Below are 21480 nucleotides of genomic sequence, written 5' to 3'. Positions count from 1 at the left end.
TTTTAGACCAAAAAAAAGCAATGAAACTTAACAACATAGTCACAACTAAGTGGCAGTCTGGCACAGTGTTTAGTGTTCAAGCCTGAAATTCAAATTGTTGGTCTTCTTGGCAAAAAAACAAAACAAGCCTGGAGCTTAATTTATAGAGTATAATTACAATTCAAATCAAATATCGGTCAGAAAAACCTCAATGAGATATTTTCCCCAAATCGTTCAGCCCTACTATAAACACTAGTAGTGCATGCATTTTGCCACCACCTAAACAAGTAAACACACGACCCAGTTTTATTTCTCTCCCTTTGTTAACTGAATTGAACTGAAACAGATACTTTAATATCATAATTTGTCACCACCCACTGTTTAACAGACTAAAAGGTCCCTAGGTTCATATGTAGTGCATTTTACATGTAGGTTGATCCCTCAAGCCAAGTTCAGTCTCGCTCCCCCTCCTGTAATGCATAAGCCATCAGTTCAGCTCTCAGCTTGCCCACTGTTGTCTCTCTGACTTAATTAGCAGCGTGTGTGTGCGTCCCAGATGGCAAGCCTCAGTGTTAACTGGTTTAACTGCAGGGAGAGTGGAGAGAGCAGTTCGGAGAGAAGAGGAGCGTGACCGATGGAGAGCGTCAGCCATTACTTGCAGAGAAAATGACCCACAGCAGACGTGTAACTAAAGAGTAAGTCAGGCAGTTCTGATGAGGTGGCAGAGCTCTGCTTTTGTGTGTGTGTGTGCGTGTGAGCCTCCCAAATCTGTCACTTTCAGATCTGTTGTTGTCTGTCATAGGTGATGTTCAGAATTGTGCTGCTGAGCCAGAGCACACTGCATTCTGTAATATCTCTTAAGCCCTGAACAGGTGCGGGATCAAGCGCACACGTACACACGCACATACGCCTGGCGTTTATGCAAGCATTAATCTATTCTCATTCATCAAGCACAAATCACAGTAAACAATGCCTAATCAATGAGCAGGCTTTACTGGCAAATGACTGCAGGGAAGATATTTGTGTATACATATTCCATGTAGAGAAACAGAGTGAGAAGGAAGAGCAGAAAAAAAGTGATCATCCTAAAGAGAGATAAAGTACAAACACCTGCAAGTGCTCTGAGTTTAAGCATCCACGTACGCATGAACACACACGTGCACACGCACAACAATCACGGTGGCCACAAACGGGATATGACCTGCAAATTCTAGACTGTTCCACAGCTTATGCCTGAAATCTGTACTTGATAAATTACACAGATAAGGCCACCAGTGCAACACTAAGCTTCCCTATATGAGTTAAATAGGCCTTGACTCTTTCACTGACAGAGCCTACCAGTAAGTATAGAGAGTTTAACCATTCATTTTGAAATTGCTGCATTTCAAAACACGTTCGCACCATAATCCATATATGAAGTGCAATGAGCCTATGACAGGTTAAGACTCTAAACATGGAGGACTTATTATTTATACGGTCATTTCTAGGGCTGTGCTCAAAATATCAATACAGCAATGTATTGCGGATAAACTGATAATTTCAATGTGCTGTACTTGATCTGTGACTTAGATTTATGAACGTTTTGTTGTTGAATGTTTCACATTATGTATCAGACTATAACACACTAATATCAAGTATACCACTTTGTATTTGACCACTCGTAATACTAGGTGAATGTAATATTAGGGGTCTCATCCACACACTATTGTTGGTATAGCCAGGACGTTCCTGCCTGGATGGGGTATTGAACCCTGATCTCGCCTGTGTGGGGCAATTCTGTTTTCCACTATGTTCCATTTGAGCAAGTTGAAAAGAACGGAAATGTTCAGCACTAGTGACTACACCTCTGTCCGTGCCTGTCAGCTACAAATAGTGTGCTAAATTTACAGTGTGTAATTATCCACTATAATTCCAATATCGGACAGATTTTGCTGCATGTCCAAACTCTTTCTGAGCCTTTACAAAGATGATGAGGTAAAAATACAGAATGTCACCTTTTATTCACAGCTATTTTGGGCCACAAATCTTGTTAATCTATTATGATATTTTTGTGCTCTGACATCTTATTTAGGTACATTTCAGTCTTGGACAAAATCTGAACTTATTTTTTTCTCTCATGGTTGCCAGTGGTTTTTGGCCTTGCTGTACAGTGGCAGACTGCCTAACCTGTCTTGTGGCAAGCTGTAGTAAAAAGGCAGCCCTACTCTTCTGAAATGTCTGTGGTGATGTCATCTTCAGTCACATCATGAGTAAACTTGGCACTACCTTCGTCGTGTTTCAGATAAGGCAGCAGGCACTGAAATATGGTACAACGTTTTTTTCCTGATCATTCCTCAAATTCACGCTTCCCATCATTTTGGCAATAGTTTATTGGTGTTTAATATAGCAATTAAAGCTTAAATTAAAAATTAAAAGTTAAATTAAAATCTATCCTTGTTCATTTCTGCTTATGATGTATCTTATGATTTTTTAATGTAACATAATAGTCATAAGTCTGTCACTGAGCAGGCAGAAGACTGTGCCTGCACTCTGTGAAATGCTGGTGCTTTCAATGCTTTATTTCTCCCAAATTTTTGAATTTGTTAGTAGCTACAGTCAAATTAACCGATTGCTTTCTTCAAAGCAATTTTCATTACATCTCAATAAATGTATTTCGAGACAGTAAGCATTTAGTCCTTATAGTCCTCATTAAGCACCTAAATTGTTTGGTGCTCTTTCAAAGATATTTATTGAGTCTCCATGTTTGTTGATGCTTATTGACCCCAAAAGTAGATTCCAAGACAAGAACAAAGACTAAAACTACACATACATAAGCATGTGTGCTTCTAATCAGTCTAAACATTTTGGTCTAAGAAGTTAAGACCAAATCAAATGTATTAATCTTCCACTGTGGGTTAATAAACTGTTGGTTATGATGTGACTCTGTTTGCCCCTTGTTGTACAAACCACTTTTCTTATTTCTACATAAACATACAGTGGCTATGCAGACAGAAAGTGCTCTGCTTAGCACACAACACTCCACACAGTGGACATTATTCATCATTACTCATGGGGGATTTCATTTGCGAAGGCTGCAGCTAGCTCAGATGTGTATGAGATGGGGTGTTAGAGAGTAAATGAGAGATAGTCTGGGGAGGGAGGGCAGGAGAAACCAGCAGCAGTTCTTAGCATAAACAACAGGACTCTGTCCAATTATATAAACAGTGAATATGCAAAAGGATCTCACACTGAAAACAAGCATTGCAAAGTCCTTCTGCACAGCACTTTTAAGGCAAACAAGAATCTAGTTATTCTCAAGAACGACCATTGAGAAAAATGAGTGCAGGATTCACTTCACTGTTAGCAGTGGTCACCTGCAGAATTCAGCTGCAGCCCAAATCTAACACATCTGAACCAACTCCTTAAGTGGAACGATGAACTGGATCATGTTTGCTCAATCAGGATTGCAGGAAGGTAGGTCTTCAGGAGCAGAGTTGGTGACCACTGGTTTAGAAGTACTGTACCCTACTCAAGAACATGGGGGTCTATGACAAACTCCGTTGAGGACAAAAACTATTTCACATCAAACATGCAAAGGCCAAAGCTCACTTTCTCTTGTAACGTTACATCCAAAACCAAAGGAGAACGAAGGAGGACAGGCTTTTTCAAGCAGCACAAAAAGTGCCAGAAGATATCTCCATTCCCACAGCTCAGCAGGTAGTGCTGCGATTCAGCCTCACAGGTTCTAGCTGCATGGATGGAGTTTAATCACTCAACAAAACTCAAAGAGAATACGTTCTATAAATCAATACGCTGTAAAATATGCATCAAAGGCATCCATCAGTGCCGGTGGAAGTGACAGCTAGGTTCCGTTTCGTTGGAGAAACGTCTCCACACTTGCATCTCTCCTGTCAATGACTGACTTCAAAATGCAGTGCTGAGACCATAATCACTCAACATCAGCCACTGCATCCTGCAAAATCTGAGGAAAAAATGTTTCACCTCCTCAATCTCCTTTGTTCTATAAGGGCTCAATGAGGTGGCTGTAGATACTGCCGATTACAGGGGTGTAAAGTTACATTCCGCCCGAGGTCTTTTGTGATATTAAGGGGTAATTCCACAGATTTTTACCAAACGACTGCATAATTCAATCACTGAGATGTACACAATGTCATTCAGAGTGCGCTAATGTGAAATGGTTCACGATAGACAAACCAGGTGTCGTTATGCCTGCAGTGCAAATATAGCCATTTTATTCGCTATCCAAAATGACCAGTGAACCCCTATCTTCCAAGCTTTTGTATGTAATATTGATGATGGTAACATAGTTAAAAATCTGAAAAATCTAGTTTTCTTTGGGGATTATTTGGGGACAATGTACAGCACTTAGCTTCTCACCATGAATGTATGTAAATATGTTTCAGGCCCAAAATCTTATATCATAAGACTACCTAATGTAAAACAATGCTTCAGGCTTTGGGTGGCATATTCATAACCTCTTGAGTTTCCTGGTTCCTGTCACTTCTGTGAACAATTCTGATACTAACTTTCTCTAGAATAAGGCATCTCGCATCGAAACACAAGATGTACAATATCAGTCTATACCTAGTCACAATTGAAACATATCAGAAAACTCAAAGGCAGCACCTCTATAACTCTCAGCCACTTTCTCACTCATCTGTTATGTCTCTCACCTTACGTGTTTGGACTTGCCAAATAATAATTGTACATCAGTCTACAAACTTTTCAGCACTAAATTTAGCATCACATCAAACAGATCAAAGCCATACACTGTTTTTGAATTCCAAATATTATTTTGTAGGGGAAAATCTTTTCATCTCACAAAGTATTTGTTTGTGCTAGCTGCTACCGATCTACTGACATGTTTAGTCTGTCTCAAACAACCCAGAAGATCCTCAGGGCACCTTCTGTCCAGTGGAAAATTCAGTTTTGATGTAAATCTGGCCACTGGTCTTCTAGCATGGTCAAAACTACCTTTATTAGTTCCATTTTTTCTGGATTTAAGAAATAATGCCTTTTTTGTTTCAAGGAGGGATGAGTGATGACATGGGAAACATATCAGTATCAGCAGATGATTGTTTTAAAAATATATTGTTGCATCGCACCACTGATGAAGAATTTTTGTACTCTGGAAGAGCAGAGCACTTAAGTGATGCTGGGCTACTGTGTTAAAATGTCTACATTTTATTCACTTTACTCCATTTGTAACCCTCTACAAGTAAATGTGACACTTTCATGTATTGTTAATCCAGGTGGGTGTAGGTCTAATTTTTACGTTTTATTAATGTGTAGATATTGGCATCGGCATCAACATACATAAGAATTATTGGATATCGGCATCAGCATACAACTGTCGGTTTCCCCAGTTTCAAGAGATGCTTAAAACAAGTACATTATCTGCCAACAAGCCTAAATGAAATTACTTAAAACAAGGGAAAAAGTCTAGAAATCGTTGCATAATCTTATAATATTCTTACAACATTACCAAGAAATACTGAATATATATAAATTAAACATAAAATAATATGTGCTTGTGTGTGTCTGTATGTGCGTATTTATGTCTTCCCTTCTTACCTGGATTTCAAACCAGCTAAAAGTTTAACGCCCCTTCAGCATTTCGGCATTCATCACAGTGTTTTAAATGAATGTAGAAAGGGGAGGGCAATATGATGATTTTTATCATTTTTGTGATGATTTTTGTTATCATGATACACAATATGCATATCTGGGTTCACTCCTGGAGAAGAAAATGGGCCAAGCCCAAAATATAATGGTTTATACTGATTCTTTTTGCCTGGTCAGAGTCAAGATTTAAACCTTACAGAGAATATTTGGTCTTACATTTAACACAAACTAGCTTGGCAATGCTTTTTAACTGTTTGAAGCCGTCAATGCTGACTCTTAATTCTGTAAAAAGTTGTCTGCAAATTTACACACAAAACTTTAACATTTAAAGAAATCAAAGGGACAAGCTATTTATTTATTTATTTATTTATTTATTTATCTATCTATTTTTTTAAGATTTGTTGTTCAGACCATTAAAAGCTCAATGTTTACCCATTTTGGGCTTGGCCCATTTTTTGCCCAAGAGTGTATATCGTAGATATCATCAGTGATTAATAAGCACAGACCAACTGCATGTTTCTTTTAAAAGAGAGCATAATTAGTCCTGTTTAATTGGATTTAATGCACTGTGGTATATGAAATATTCTGTAATAATCACTGTATTGTTTTTGATAGCAGTTTTTAAATGTGCCAGTCTCTGTGTCAAAATATCATGATATGTGTCGCGTATCATTTAAAAATTCCTATATGTATTATGATATACTATTTTTCCATTTCGCCCACCCGCAAATGCATTATTTCAAACATCCTGTGTCTCGTGCAGTGGAACCTGTTTTTCATCATATATGAAAGCAACAGTCTCTTCAGGGCTTTCCCAGTGTTTTTTGTCAATGATAGCTTATATAAAGCTATCTGAGCCGGTTAAAAATAATAATATAATCATGTCCCACCTGTGCAATGGAACACGCTGAGAGCAAGCTGTCTTGCCTTCTAGCATGACAGAGAGAAAGAGAGAGGAAGAAAAAAAGAGAGAGAAATGGAAGGAGGACACTAATATGAAGGAAGATGGAGTGAGCTTGCCACAGAGAGAGAGATAAACAAAAGAAAACCAGTGTTGGTAGACAGGGAGGATGTTTTGAGAATGAATTATTATGTAAAAATACCAATTCAGAGTATTTAGCAGCAAAATGTATCTTTAAAAACTGACAGTAGTAAATAAGTGTGTAGGATAAGAACACAGATACAGTCACGTAAGACAGCAGATACAGTATAACTGAAACCATTGGATGGCAAACTGTTCTTCAACCAAAATCAGGGCTGGTAATTAAGAATTAGAAAGTGAGAATAGAGAAGAAGAGAGAGAAACGACAAAATGTTCATACTGAGAACTTGAGAACGAGAGGGAAAGCAAGCAAGAGAGAGAGAAAGAAAGAGAGAGAGATAGACGACGTGTAGTTTCTGTTGCTCTCTCTCACCCAGACATCTTCATGCATTAGTCATTGCATGCCAACTGTTCACTCACAAAACTCTTTGTTATCTCTGCCCCTCGGACACGGACACACACGCACACATACATATGAAATGCTGTTCCGTTCCATAATGCCAGTCTGTCTCAACAAGAAGAAAGCAGAAGCTTCACTCAGTTCCCCGAAAAGGTCAGTTGAGTCCATTTGTTTATCTGGTGACCGTTCGTCACTAAATGTGGCCTCAGTGGCGGCTGAGCATCCTTTTTCCAGTAACCTTTTCTAAACTGAAAACACATCCCAAGTTTTTGTTTGGCCCTGAAAATGCAAGAAATGTAATGCAGTTTTAGAAGAAGATCACTCTTGAGCTATGGGAACAGCACACACACACCCTCCACACACACTCCATGGACACAGAAGGTCAGCTACAGGACACTCATGTTTAAATAAACTACAGACAGCGTAGGTCACAAGTAAGGATGAAATCAAACTTCTGGCTGAAAATAGAAAAAAAAATCAGTTTTCAACCAAAAGAGAAAAACAGCGGAAATTTCTGACCAACCAAAAATTTAACAGGCCTACAATGAAGTGTGAAAATTGAAGGGAGCTTCCAGACCTACCTTGTTTGGTGTGGACCAATTAAACTTTTTCTTCAGTACGGTTTGCTCTGACATGTGGGAACACTCCCCCTGTACTTGGTTCGACATCAAACAACAGAACCATGGTCTGCCAAAAATCGCAGGTTTCGGTATGGTTCGGGAGCAGCATTAAGGGGAACATGAGCATCAAGGGGACCATGGAGGAAAGAATAAATTGCTTTAAATTCCTTAGAGTTCATATAGCCAAGAATCTCACTTCATCATTCAACATATCACACCGCATCAAAAGGCTCGACAATGCCTTGATTTCCTCAGGAGGCTGATGAAAGCTAACCTGCCACATCAGCTACTCTGCAACTTCTATATGTCCACAGTGGAGTGCATTCTGACCAGGAATCACAGTCTGGTATGGCAACTCCACTGCTGCAGAATGGAAGGCCTGCCCAGTCTAGCAGTGCAGGTGCCCTCCCAGCCATGCAGGACATTAACAATAAAAAATGTCTGAGGAAAGCCAACAGCATCACCTCAGACCCTACACACCTCAGCCACTTCGTGTTCACCTGCTGCCATCTGGGAAGAGATATCAGAACATACGAGCCAGAACCACTAGGTTCAAGACGAGTTTCTATCCTCGGGCTGTTAAACTGCTCACGCCCACAGCACCACATCATGAATACAAGCACTACTCGAACTATGCATTGTTGATACGCTTGAACAAACATTCATAACATTCTTTACTGAACAGTAAACAATGTCCATGTACAAGTACACTTCTGTATCTGTAGTATATTCCTTATTTATTGTCTATTTACTGTTGTTTATGCTTATTATGTATATATGTATTGTCTGTTATCCGACTAGTAGGGCTCATGCCCTTGTCCTAATGTTTATGCACCAGAGAAGTAGCCCAAATGTGTTTTGTTATGCTGTACCCTGTGTATATATATAACAACAATAAAGTTGAACTGAACTGAAATGAACTATTTCCACTCAAGCTATTCAGTTCAGTTCTCTGCTCACGGGAACACATCTTTATGACGGTCTGGACTAAACAACAGAGCATGCATTTTCTCAGTGCACATCAACACTGGACTGTCCGCAAAATCTGCTTGTTTTAACATTTGACTCTTCACAGAGACTCAAGCTCCTGCTAATGACACTGACAAGCAATAGAAAAGCATTTGATTTTGTCACATCGACAGTGGAAAGTTTCTGACCAAAGAATGCAAAGAACACCCACGTCTATTGTCTATGTGCTGCACTTCAGCCACTGCAGTAAAAAATCAATCAAACCACATGAAAAGATGCAATGTCACAAAAATCCAAACACTGGTGTGGAATTTTGCAAGAAGACTAGATGTGAAAACAGCCTCCAACTTGAAATGAAAATTAGAAATAGTATCAGGAGAATGTACAACACTCAAGAACTTCGCCATCACAGGTTTGATACCGCTTGAAAATATAACATCTCGCTCGATATGCAGAATACAGTAAAAGAACAGAATAAGGAAGTCCCTGCTCGCACATTAAATGCTATTTATAGAGTCTAAAATCATATAAAAAATTCACAAACTACAGAGTCCAAATGCAAAGTGTAACTAAAAAATGATGTAATTCATTGCCTTGGATGACCAACCGTTCTCTGTTGTCAATGACATTTGATTTCATGGCACACAATGTATTACTGTAATGATTTCAGTAACTTTTTATGGAAATTGTTTTTATTTATTGTCAGCTTTTTCTGTTTTTTGGTCTTCAGCCCAGTGTGTCCTACATTTTGGTTTAGGTGTCAGCCAAGAATTTCATTTCAGTGCATCACTAGTCACAACTGTACGCTGATCCACGTGTTTACAGGCACAGTCCAGTATCCGCACTGTACATGTGCCAGATGTTTAGTGTGAGTATTGTTTCCACTCCATTTGTAAGCAGCACATGATTCGCCGTATGTTGTTTTTGCCCCCTGAAATCTCTGGCTTTTGTCATATCATAAGTAATGGCACATGGGAAATTATAGCAAAGGCTGGCAAACAATCTGTCCTCAATAAGGACATCTATAACAGTTTCTATTGCCGATTTTAGTTTAACTGTAGATAAGCTATACAACAATTTACATAAGAGCTGGTCTAAGTGCCACCATCACTCCATTTAACAGGTTTCTCCACCCTTGCCGTAAAAGGCAGCGAGCCAGTAAAAGTAAATGGAGCACCCCAATATAAATGTGGTCCGTTAAACAATATCTACCAATGCAACAATATGAAAGGCAAAAACCAACTGAGTTGATTTCAAAATGTTTTGAAATGATTTCAAAATTCCTAAACTATTTTGAAGATGTGGAATCCATAAAAGCTTGTTGTTATTTTATTTGCATTGCACCACTGTGTAAATGCTGTGTAAACACTCTGCCTTCAGTGTATTTTTTTAAACTGATTCTAAACCATAAAAATCCAAATGAATCATGGAGAAATTTGAGATTTCATTGAATTTAACTGAAATTTCATATTTCAATTATGAAACTGAGATTTCATAGAATCATTTCAAAAAGAAACTGAAACATTGTGCGGTCATAGATTTACTACTGTCCATCTGTGCACACATGCAGTGAAAAGGTTCAATGGGTGACCAACCAGAGCCAACAGAGAATAGGGGGAAAAAGGGGTGAGAGAGTGGAAAGACTAAAGAGCGCACACTCCCATGAGAGAGCGAGTGAGTGAGAGAGAGACAGAGAATAAAAGCAAAACAGAGAGAAAAGAGAAAAATTGACAGCAAGAGAACAGAAAGAGAGAGAATGGGAAAAAAAACAGATACCAAGAGAGAGTTAGTATTAAAGTAAAAGGACGTGAGTGGCAAAGCAACACTAAAAGGGCTGACTACACACTCTGGCCAGTGGTGGGAAAACATTAGGTGGCACACTAACCTGAGAACTAAATTATATAGAAATGCATTTCATTTTTTTTAAACACCAATTCAGAGAACTGACAAAAAAACAATTGCTGCTGTTCTCTATGGAGACCAAGAAGGCATGCGCATCTGAAATCAGCTGCTACGAATCAGGGTTCAACCAATATGAAAATTTTGTGATTCATCAGAATTTAATATGCTAAAAAAATAAAGGTACTACAACAGTTTTACTTAAACAGTGCTTTACTGACTGTCACATATGACTCAGTTCCATTGTCATATTTTTAAGCGATACAGACACATTTGAAGGTGTATACGTTTTTCTTAATTTTGGTCTTCTGAACCCTGAAATGGCATTTTCAATTCCTGAAAATGTGTCTTTTTAAAATGCTCTACAGAGCTAGATTTGAAAAAGCCATTTTGATGTAGTAGTATGGATAGGGGTAAACAGAGATTTTCAGAAACGCTGATGAGGAAACGTTCGTAATAGCCCACTCACTGGCCGTGTTCACGCTGTCTTTTAAAGTTTGAAGCATAAACTCCGTCTCCTCTGCAGACCAGTTTCTGCTCCTGCCATGTTGAACGTTATAAACTTTCACTATGATGTGACACACATCCACAGAACGTACTTAAACTTTCTGACTGGGAATGTAACCAGATTAAATGGATATTATTCTTCTATTTAACTGATTATTTACAGGATCACCCACCTCGTTCAATCGGATAGAAATTGTATTCTGAATAGCCTCAATCGGACTAGTCTATTCTGATTAAGGTGTACACAAGGACGTATTTTATTCTGACTGAGCTATTAGTTGGATTATTAATGGATTATCAGGCTGCATGTAAACGTGGCTCCTGTCACAACATCCCAGCTCAAAAAAGGAGAATGACTTCTTGTGAATATCGTTGTCAGTGTTATCTGTCTTGGTTATGTTTTTAATAAAGCACATAGTTGTGTAAAATATACACACAGCATACTATTTGTATTCATCACACAGAGGAAAATTTTATTGCTCAAATGTTTCTCTTTGATAGCTCAGGAGATGCAATTATGATTCTCTGTAAATTTCTTTAGCAGAAACAGCATTAGATTAAAAGGAGATGTGAGATACAGAAGAAATAATGGCACAATGAAAACTGAGTTGTAGATTAGTGTTAGTGTCTTAGCAATCTGAACATAGTATGTGACTTTATTGAGATCTCTACTAAAACTCAAGAGGAGACACGTGGGCTCTTTGCTCTTTTTTCAGGAGAAATATCTGAGGACAAATCTACTTTGTCTTTCCATCTGATCGCACTGTTGCCTACAAGAAACTGCATATCAAAGAGATCTCTTTTTTTAACTTTTCTTTCCTGACAGACCTTTGCAAGCTTAATGCTGTTGGTTTTGTCACTCAGCTTAGCCACCTTTGCAGGTGCAAACCACAACAAACTACTTGGTGTGCAAACTTCAGGTGCAAATGCTCTAAACCCCACTCCTAGAGAGCTCAATTCCTGCAGAGCTTGGTGATTTTTCTGCTCAAACCCACCTGATTTAACTGGGCACTTAACCACCATGGTAGGTATGTTACAGCAGGGATATCACAAATCTGTGCAGCTCTCAGTTCCTCACCCCTGTTCTATCGTCTCTGCATTTCAGTGTGGGTGGAAAACTTTTTGCAAACAATACAAAACGCCAACGTGGATAGAAAACTTCTGACATGAAAATGGCTTTTTCAGATGTATCCATATTAGTATGGAAGAGGCCTTAATTTTTTGTGTGTGTTATGTTATCATCAGGTTAGGTTTGGAGACGCTTTACGTGTTTTTGTCATTTTACTTATAATGGTGTTTTGTGTAGAAATCTACCAGTTTATCCTTCATTGCTGTGAAAGAAGCGGTTGACTGGGGATTGTTTGTCCATCAGCGTCCATAAAAGAGCAGTACATAAACTTGAAACCATTAATTTCAATGAAGTTTTCTTCACATCAGGGATATATGTTCATCACAATACTGTGGCGTCAGCATAGAAGACGACGCAGGAAATATTGCGCATATGGGCAAATGCTCTTTTATTGAACAGGCACTTTAACAGGCAGCAAGAAATGTTGAGCCCAACACTACTAAATAATAGCAGGGAAGGTCCCCAATAGCCATACAGCTTCACTAACTTCAAAACTAGGTAACACTTTATTCTGAGTGGTCCTCTGTAGATGATTAATAAACTCATAACAAATGATCAGTAACACATGAACAATATATCAGTGAAGTAGCAGTAGAGCAGCATCTGAATACACTGAAGTAAACAGCTTGTAGATGTTGACACATTAGTTACATTAAGTAGATGTTTTGTTAATATGTTACTTCCATTATGCAAAACCTAACCTTACCAAACCTTACCCAAAACCTAACCCTCACCCTGACCCTAATCCTAACCCTAACCTTAACCTCAACCCAAAACCTAATTCTAACCCTCATATGTTTTTGGCATCGTTACTGGGAGTCCGTTGAGTGTTTGTTTCATCTAAAAGGACCAGTCAAAATAAAGTGTCATCCAAAGCTAAACTAACCCACAGCCCAAACACATCTCAAACCAACAAACAACAACAAATGTCCTTTTAACAGAGATGGGGAAGCGAGCGTGACGCAGCTTTGCATATCACGCCCCTAAAACACCATCAGAAATGCAGAGCACAGTATTAAACAAGCCACAGGCCACAGTATAAAACAAGCCATTAAATGTCCGAGCTTTACTCGTGGCATTTTCACCAACACCACAAGACCTCAAATATCGCTCACTACCAATACTCTCAGGACGGATGAAGTCCAGCTGAGTTAAAAGCAAGTGAAAAAAGAAAATTAAAAGTAAGAGAGAGGAATTAAGGAAATAATAGATTGTGGAGGTCCGTTCCTTAATTAACTGCTCTGGCATTCTCTCTCGCAACCTAACCTCGATTTCCACCCAGGTGCCCGCAGAGGCCTTCGCCACAAAATTAAGTTCGGAACATTCAGATGGTTAAAAATAATAAAGGCAGAAAGGTCAGCCAACAGCGGGTAACTCAGACAGGTGTAGTGGAGTGTGGCACCACATTCACTGGGAAAGTGCGCACATAATGAAAGATTAAAGAGAAACTGAGAAAAGAAGGTTACAAGAGAGATGTGACCTTACTTTAAAAGCCAGTCGTATGGACAGATATTAAGATATCATCAGCTTCTACCGGTCACTAGTGTGCTGAGCTCTTAAGTGGGGTTTGAGCGGTGAATAAGACGAGTATAAATCCAATAGACAACGGCCTCCAGCTGTCTCAATTGGGACTTTTCTCTCTCTAAGACGAGGACATTTCCGCTTGCCCCAGGGCCGCTGGATAACTGACCTATCCACGTGGGAGTGCCACAGCCCACTAGGCTCATTAGTGAGAGATTAATTGATTAATTAAGAAGCAAATTAAGGGGCAAGCATAGTAGCACTTCATTAAGCCTAACCAGGATTGTAATGGCAGTTAACGCTGTCAATCTTTGATGTGATGTTTCTGAAACTCTAGGGATTGAGCACTGCATATGAGAGAGAGAGAGAGAGAGAGAGAGAGAGAGAGAGAGAGAAAGAGAGAGAGATGCATACGGGAGAGTATATAAGCCAGTGATTATATCTCTCTCTCGTTTTTTCTCATTGCCTCACAGCCACACCAATAAATTATGAATGCTTATTAAAAAAGGGCAATATTCAGCATCCAAAATAAACTCAGACGCAAGATGCAAGAGACACAAAAGCGAGATAAACAAAAAGTGCTGAGAAGCATTGAGAGAATATCCACCTCCCAACACTCTCACACACACACACACACTCACACACACACACTCACACACACACACACACACACTCTCCCTATGGCTCACTCCGGTCCTCTGAGGACTTTCCGATATGCAGATAACTGCAACACAATTCTGAAGATGCAGCTTAGCAAAACTGAGCAGGCACTGCTGAAAAGTCTGTTCTAACAGGGATCTTCATCATGCAAAATTAGTCTAATTAAAATATGACTTTAAAAAAGTGTAACCCTTTAATTGTCCAGACCCCAGACCCTGTTTAAAAGACCAAAAAACACACTTAACATTGTTTACCAGATTGATTCTTTCACTCATTTTATAACGACTGCTAATAAACATGATTTTGACTCTGTGACGTGTTTCAGAAGTCCTCTACATAAAATTATACACTTTTGTCAGGGGTTTTAGAGACCCCAGGTCTAAGACATGGTTAAATGTAATGGGTTTTCATATCGCTGCTGTTCTACAAAATGGTAACTTTACAGGAGAAGGAAAAAACCTACTTTACTTTTAATGTAAGCCAATGGAACCAGACTTTTTTCCAAGTCATTTTATGTCAAAAACGGAAAAACAACAAAAATGGAGATATGAGGTTTTCTCCTGACAGCAGCGATATGCTTTGCTTCTCTGATTGGTGCTGTATATCCATTTGGACCGAAATTTGAAAAGACATAATGTATAATTTTGTCAAAAAACACATTTTTATTTCTTTAATAAAAGTGGTATTAATCATGTTATACTAAAAGTGCATTGATGTTTTTGTTTGTTTGATGCCCACTCACAACAACGTACATCAAGAAAAAAAAAGAAAATCCATGAAGGTGGTGTTCAATGTGTTTAGAACATTTTGTTTACATATAATACATAAACCATTAAATATTATATTATTTAGTCTAATGATAATGTTTTTTTTTTAATTTACAGGTTTCTCTATTATGCACATTTCAGAGCATCTGTCTACTTTGTAGCAAAAGAAAAGGTTAAAGCTTAGTAATTTTCTGCCGAGTGGGTATTAATTTGATCAAAAAAAGGAAAAATTGTAAAATCTTTATTATTATCATTACGTTTACACTCACAACACTGGGTCTCTGCATCCCCAAACAACAAAGAAGCGAAGCCAGTCACAACAAAACATGAAGATTAAAGGAGAGGATGGTGGCGGGACAAGGGTTAAACTGTACTCGGCTGGACTGCAGTGTGCTTGCTGAAAATGATCACAGCCAAGGGCCAGGCTTAATCCACAACACATCAGAGAGATGCCGCAAAGTTAGTTTACTGACTCACAACATCATCGCAAGGAGCAATGTTGATCCTACTGGGGGAGCAGGAGGGGTAATCGCACTGGGACCGATGGCAACCTGGCCTCCTAAAATCTTTACTGAGGCTCGCATAAAGACACTCACACAACTGTACACCAATGTCTCAGAAAAAAGCCAATTTCTCAGCTAAATGACTCACCACTTAGCTCCCATCAACACTACACTGCCTGTCTATTTATCTCACTTATTCTTATTGCATCTCATCCATGGTAACCGTTTTCAAATGGATCCTTCACAATCTGACACATGATATATTTATTATTTATCTCAATCTTAAGTAGTAAGTAGTCAAACCTAATCATTTAGGTTAATGTTTGATGCTAATGGGTGGAGTGACATGTTTTGAGATCAACTTGTAAACAAGAAAATTAAATTTTTTTATTCATTTAAGTCATTTTTTATATTGGGGGGGCTTTTTTTGCACTTGGGCTCTTCAGACCCAAGTTACGGCACTGAAAAGGAGGTATCTTTCTTTGTACTTCCCATCTTCGCTGGGACAAAACCCATCTGAATTTGCTGGGATTATCTATGGCTTCATTCACACAGCAGGTAAAAGTGGCCCAAACCTGGTTTTCTCACAAAATCTGATTTTTTTTTGTTGGCCTGTTCATATTATCTTTTAAAGGTGACTAATATGCGACATTAGTCTGAACAGATCAGCTCCTAAACTGACCCGCACGCACAAAAGAACAATGCTTCACATGGCACGGTCATCCAGATGTAAACAGTCAAAATGGAGTCAACAGTAAGAGTCGCTCCCGGAGCTTTCAGGTTCATCTTCACCAGCATCACAGGAGCTAATAAGAAGTTCTGTGTTAAAGCTCGCTGTATAAAGGGCACACTGTTTAGCCACGGCCACTTATTTGGTCCTTGGTTTCTTTAAACTTTGCTTTCAGACATATAACTTATCTTTGACGCTGAAGCCTCATTCTCATGTGGCCGCGTTCGGCCATTTCTTTCAAAATCTCTCCGAACACAGAGCAGTGTCCTCTAATTTTGTTTGTACAGGAACATCATCCTAAATGTTTATGAGGTCTCAGCAGTGCGAAATGATGAGGAATGTCAAGTTGGATTGACGTAAAAGTCGCATGAATTCCAATCTGGCTGTTCAGACTAAGCCGTACTGCTGTATGTCGGATACGCATCGAATTTCAGCACCACATATGAAAGCGTCTCAAATCAGAGCTGAAAATGTCAGTTTCAATGCGTTTTTTGCTGTTCACACTGACACACAGACGACACATCTGTGTGACATATGAGGAAAAAGATCAGATTTGGTCCACTTTTACCTGCTGTGTGAACACAGACTATGTTTCAGATAGGATCACAGTGATACTCCAGGAAAAGTGCTACAACAATATAACGATGCAGTAAAAGTAGCCACCAAAGTTCAACCACAGTAAAAAAAAATATATACTAATAAACAAACATAAAACTTTCCAAGATACAAGATACTGCAGCAGTACATCCAGCATCTATCAGCATTGGAACTGACAGTTAATTAAAGAGGGAATTCACAGTGGTTTGATGTTAAATGGTTCACTGTAGAGAAACTTACAGACTGACTTTCTTTACAGTGGTGCTGATAGGAACCAAAAGAGCAATGTCCACAACGTAGATATGGACATTTTATTCACTATGCAAACCACCAGTGAACCTACACGCGTCTTCTGAGTATTTATACGGAATGCTGATGATAAAATAGCGCTCAGTCTGAAAAAATAAGATTTCTTTGTGGACTATTTTGCCTTAAAATGCATGTATCTCTCCACCATGAAATGGTTAAAAAATTACACCTAAAGCAAGAATCTTATCACAAAACTATTATAAAACAATGTTTTATGCATCAGGCAGCATATATCTAACCATTTGATGTAATAACTTTTTGAGAGGGAGCTTTTAGAGGTGGACGTCTGGTTCCTATCACCACCACTATGAACAATTTTGACTCTAAGTTTCTCAAGAATGAAGCATTTCACACCAAACCACTCCAAATTACTTGGTTTACATCTTAGCCATTTAATTATGCAGGAATTTTGAAAAAATCAGTGGAATTCCCCTTTTACAGCTGAATGTGAAGGATTAATATGGGACTGGGGAAGCAGATTCACATCCTCAGAAATACTTTGAGTGAAAGAAAAGGTAGCTATTAGCCTGTTATTGGCACTCAGTAGCCTCTGTACGTCCAAACTGTACAAACGTATATGGAACTGGATGAATCCTACTAGCTACTACCCAGTGACAATATTAAATGCAGTTAGAACCAAACTTCATCCAACAGCCTTATAATAACACACTGTGAGGTCGTGTAAATGATGGTAGAAGTGATCTCAGGAGGACTCTGAGCTGGTTATTGTGCTACATTATATCATTAAAACCCCTTCAGTTTCCACACACACTGCAGAGCTCTTACCGTAAACTCCCTGTCCTCGCGTGTAGCGGTGGATGACGGAGAACAGTAAGATCCAGAAAAGCTCCATGTTCAGCCGCGACGCCTCATCACCTGCGGAGAGCCAGAAGCGCGGTCAGCTCTCGGTGGGCTGCTACCGAAAAATGCAATTCATTTTCTCCAAACCTTGGATTATCTAAAGATTAGAGAGGCCGCCGTAGCCTGCGCTGGATTGACGGGATTGACTGAAGCAGGAGTTATTTATAAAATAGGCGAGCAGGTAGAGGAGAGGAGATTTAGGGCTGTTTGCTCGGCGTTGCTCGAACCGTCTTACTGAAGGATCGAGGGACACAAATGTTCTCTCTGAACGGGTGAACAGGAGGGAGACTGAGGGCGAACTCTCAATAATCTCGATTACAATGATGAACTTTCAGTCAGAGAAGTGACTTTCTGACTTACCCGTTCAGTAAAAAGGCACTTTTCAGCTATTAAGCGCGCGAGGACTGAAAGATTCCCGCCAAACGCTCTGCTCAGAATTTAAACTACGTCAGCAGAGTGAAAATAACGGACGTTTCGAACTTGACGTTAATGTTTTCGTTGGAGCCGTTGATAGAACGCAGCGTTTAAATCTTGAGCATTCTGAAAGGGCAACTCCACCGATTTTTCAGAATTCCTGCATAATTAAATGGCTAAGATGTGAACAAAGTCATTCAGAGTGGTTTGGTGTGAAACGCTCCGTTCTAGGGAAACTTGCCGAGTCAGAATTGTTCACAGTGGTGGTGATAGGAACCAGACGTCCACCTCTAAAAGCTCCCTCACAGAAGGTTATTGCATGGAATGGTTGTAAATACACTGCCTGATGTCTGAGACGTTGTTTTACGGTAGTTTTGTTTTAAAATATTGGCCTAAAACGTTTTAATCAAGTTAATTTCATCTATTCATGGTGGAGGGATACATGAAGAGTGTTCTAAGGCAAAATAGTCCCAGAAGAAAACTTTTAGTCACATTTACCGCTATTTTACCATCATCAACATTACATCTAAAAACTTAGGGACACGTGTAGGTTCACTGGTCATTTTGTTAATAAAATGGCTATATTTGTGTTGTAGACATTGGGACCTCTGGTTCCTATCGCCACCAGTGTAAAGAAATTTGAGTTGGCAAGTTTTCTCTGCAAATGAACCTTTTCGCTTCGAACCACCCTGAATGGCTCTGTTGACATCTCAATCACTGAATTGTGCAGATATTATTAAAATTCTTTCCGTTTGAAATAAAATAACAGGCAGACGCTGTGCGTGGGTTGTTAATTGGGCACCTACTATCACATCGAAAGAACCTTTCTTTTCAACAACGCGATCCAACCGATTCATAAGTCCGACTCAATCTGTGAATCTACCCTGTTTGGGTCGCACCTGCGCAGTCCGTGTGTATATATCCGAGTCATTCTGATGGATTTTAAACGTTTCTGGTGTAAAACAGGGAATAAAACACCCCGCTGTGAAAACTGTTTCTTTGAATCGGTGGAATCTGACGTTCGTTTGAACGAAGCTGACTTTTAGAAAGAACCGGTTCGGTGAAATGAACCGAACTTTCCATCACCAGCGCCTCGCACGCGCCTGCTTACTCTCCGCGCTGCGCGCTCTTCTGTGGGAGCGCTCGCTGTGCCTCGCACGCGCCTCGGAGGGACACTGACCGCGGAACGGCTGAACCGGAGAGAGTCTGAACCCGAACTCTCTCTGTTCTCCTCGGAAATAATAAACTTTCAGTCAGAGAAGTGACTTTCTGGCACACAAAAGGCGCCGGTCAACTGTATTTACGCACACATCGGGCGCGCGCGACGCCGAGTTCCCGCCAAGCGCTCTCCACAGAAGTACAAACTACGTCAGCAGAACGAAATGACGGTTACGAGGAGACGTTAAAGACCGTGTGAGGTGAGTAGCGGAGCAGTTCGGTGAGGCGGCCGGGGACGGAACGCCGCGTCTACGGCTTCGATATGCGAGTTTAAGTAAAAATAAAGTAAAAAGGGGGAAGAAAGAACAGATACTGGATATGGAGAGAAAGGTTCCGCGTGCCTGTTTACAACAAGAAACCGGTAACCATGACAAAACTGAGGAAAGGGCGGTTATTGACGGGCTACCAGTTTGTTTTTCACTAAATCTGAGGTGCTGTTTACTTCCAAAGAAAGATGTAAGGCGCCCGTCGTCTTACAACGGTTTGGTTCGTCTACACTTCATTGATTTCGTGGGTGTGGATTTCCACATCGAGTTCTCCAGGTTCTCCAGGGGTTCTTTAGTAAAGCTAATGGTTCTGCTTTGAACCATAAGTTCTGTATAAGACCATCTCATGCTTCAGTGGTTCTTCAGATTAATGAGCAAATGGTTGCAAATGGTTCTATACAGCACTAAAAAGCGTTCTTTTATTGTTACAAGCTTGACAGCGTAATAATAGCAGAACCCTTTTTGGTGCGACATAGAACCATTTTCAGAAAAGTTCTATTTAGAACCATATACAACACATTCTCCATCAATCTGAAGAACCATTTCACCGTGCAAAGGACCTTTGAGTTCTATATAGAACCATTGCTTTTACTAAAGAACCAGTAAAGAACCGTTTTAAGGAGTGTAACTCAAACTAAGTGTTCTGAGGGGACGAGATCTTACCTTCTTGTAAGGGAGCTCAGCGGGACCCCGCCGGTTAAAGTGGATCTACGACCCCACAGAGTTGAAATGAGAACCGGGGCTCGGCGTGTCAGAGAAATGTAGATGTAGTTCCCTTTAGGAAAAGAAACAGTCGGGGGGGAAAAGTCGAGAGCAACTCAAGAAGAGCTCGTGTGGAAGGTTTTCTGGCGAGGTTTCTTCCAAACGTGTGTTTAAACAGCGGCGTCTCCGCGGCTCATCAACAAGACAACAAACCCAGAATTCCTGCACATCCTTCCCAGAAAGTTTTCCTGGACGGAGGGAGCCTCCAGAACAGCACCTTACATCCACACGACAGCAGCCTTGGCAGGAGCAGCGGCTCGCGTTTTCTCTTCTTCCTCTTCTTCTTCTCTTTCTTTCCACTCGCGGCGAGGAGAAGCTTTGATTTCAGTCGTTTTCCTCAGACTCAGTCAGGCTGTAGTTTCCTCAGTCATCACTCTTCCGCTGGTAGGATTCTCTGAGAGACGACGAGAGAAAGTGAGACCTGCCTGTGCTCTCCCTGTTTGCCAGAGAGTGAGTGGGAGAGAGAGAGAGAGAGAGAGAGAGAGAGAGAGAGAGAGAGAGAGAGAGAGAGGGAGTGTGTGTGTGTGTGCTCGGACTGAGAACGATACCGAGTGAGATAGTCTGTGACAAGAGGCGGACTCCAGCATCGACGTGTTTTTTTCTTTTTTTTTCTTTTTTTCTCCCCCTCCTGAACAGTTTGAGGCTGACAGCGCGCGTCCAAAGAAACGATACCAAATAATCAGTAACTCTCCGCCGGAATTA

The 21480-nt window shown here is 40.0% G+C and overlaps 1 protein-coding gene across 1 annotated transcript in view; it reads right to left on the bottom strand.

Moving 5' to 3' along the window:
* LOC118811099 (MAM domain-containing glycosylphosphatidylinositol anchor protein 1) overlaps window positions 1-21076 on the bottom strand; it is a 323781-nt gene extending 302705 nt beyond the window's left edge. Inside the window, exons 1-2 of the mRNA XM_036575308.1 lie at window positions 20680-21076; window positions 18044-18133 (exon numbers count right to left, since the gene is read on the bottom strand). Of these exons, the coding sequence (XP_036431201.1) occupies window positions 18044-18110 (67 nt within the window). The 5' untranslated portion in view covers window positions 18111-18133; window positions 20680-21076. The remainder of the gene's footprint in view (window positions 1-18043; window positions 18134-20679) is intronic.
* Between the last annotated feature and the right edge of the window lie 404 nt (window positions 21077-21480).

The sequence above is a fragment of the Colossoma macropomum genome, unplaced genomic scaffold (genome assembly GCF_904425465.1).
Source record: "Colossoma macropomum unplaced genomic scaffold, Colossoma_macropomum, whole genome shotgun sequence".
Lineage (NCBI taxonomy): Eukaryota > Metazoa > Chordata > Actinopteri > Characiformes > Serrasalmidae > Colossoma > Colossoma macropomum.
Note: the sequence above shows the minus strand (reverse complement) of the source record. Positions and strands in the feature narration are given on the sequence as shown.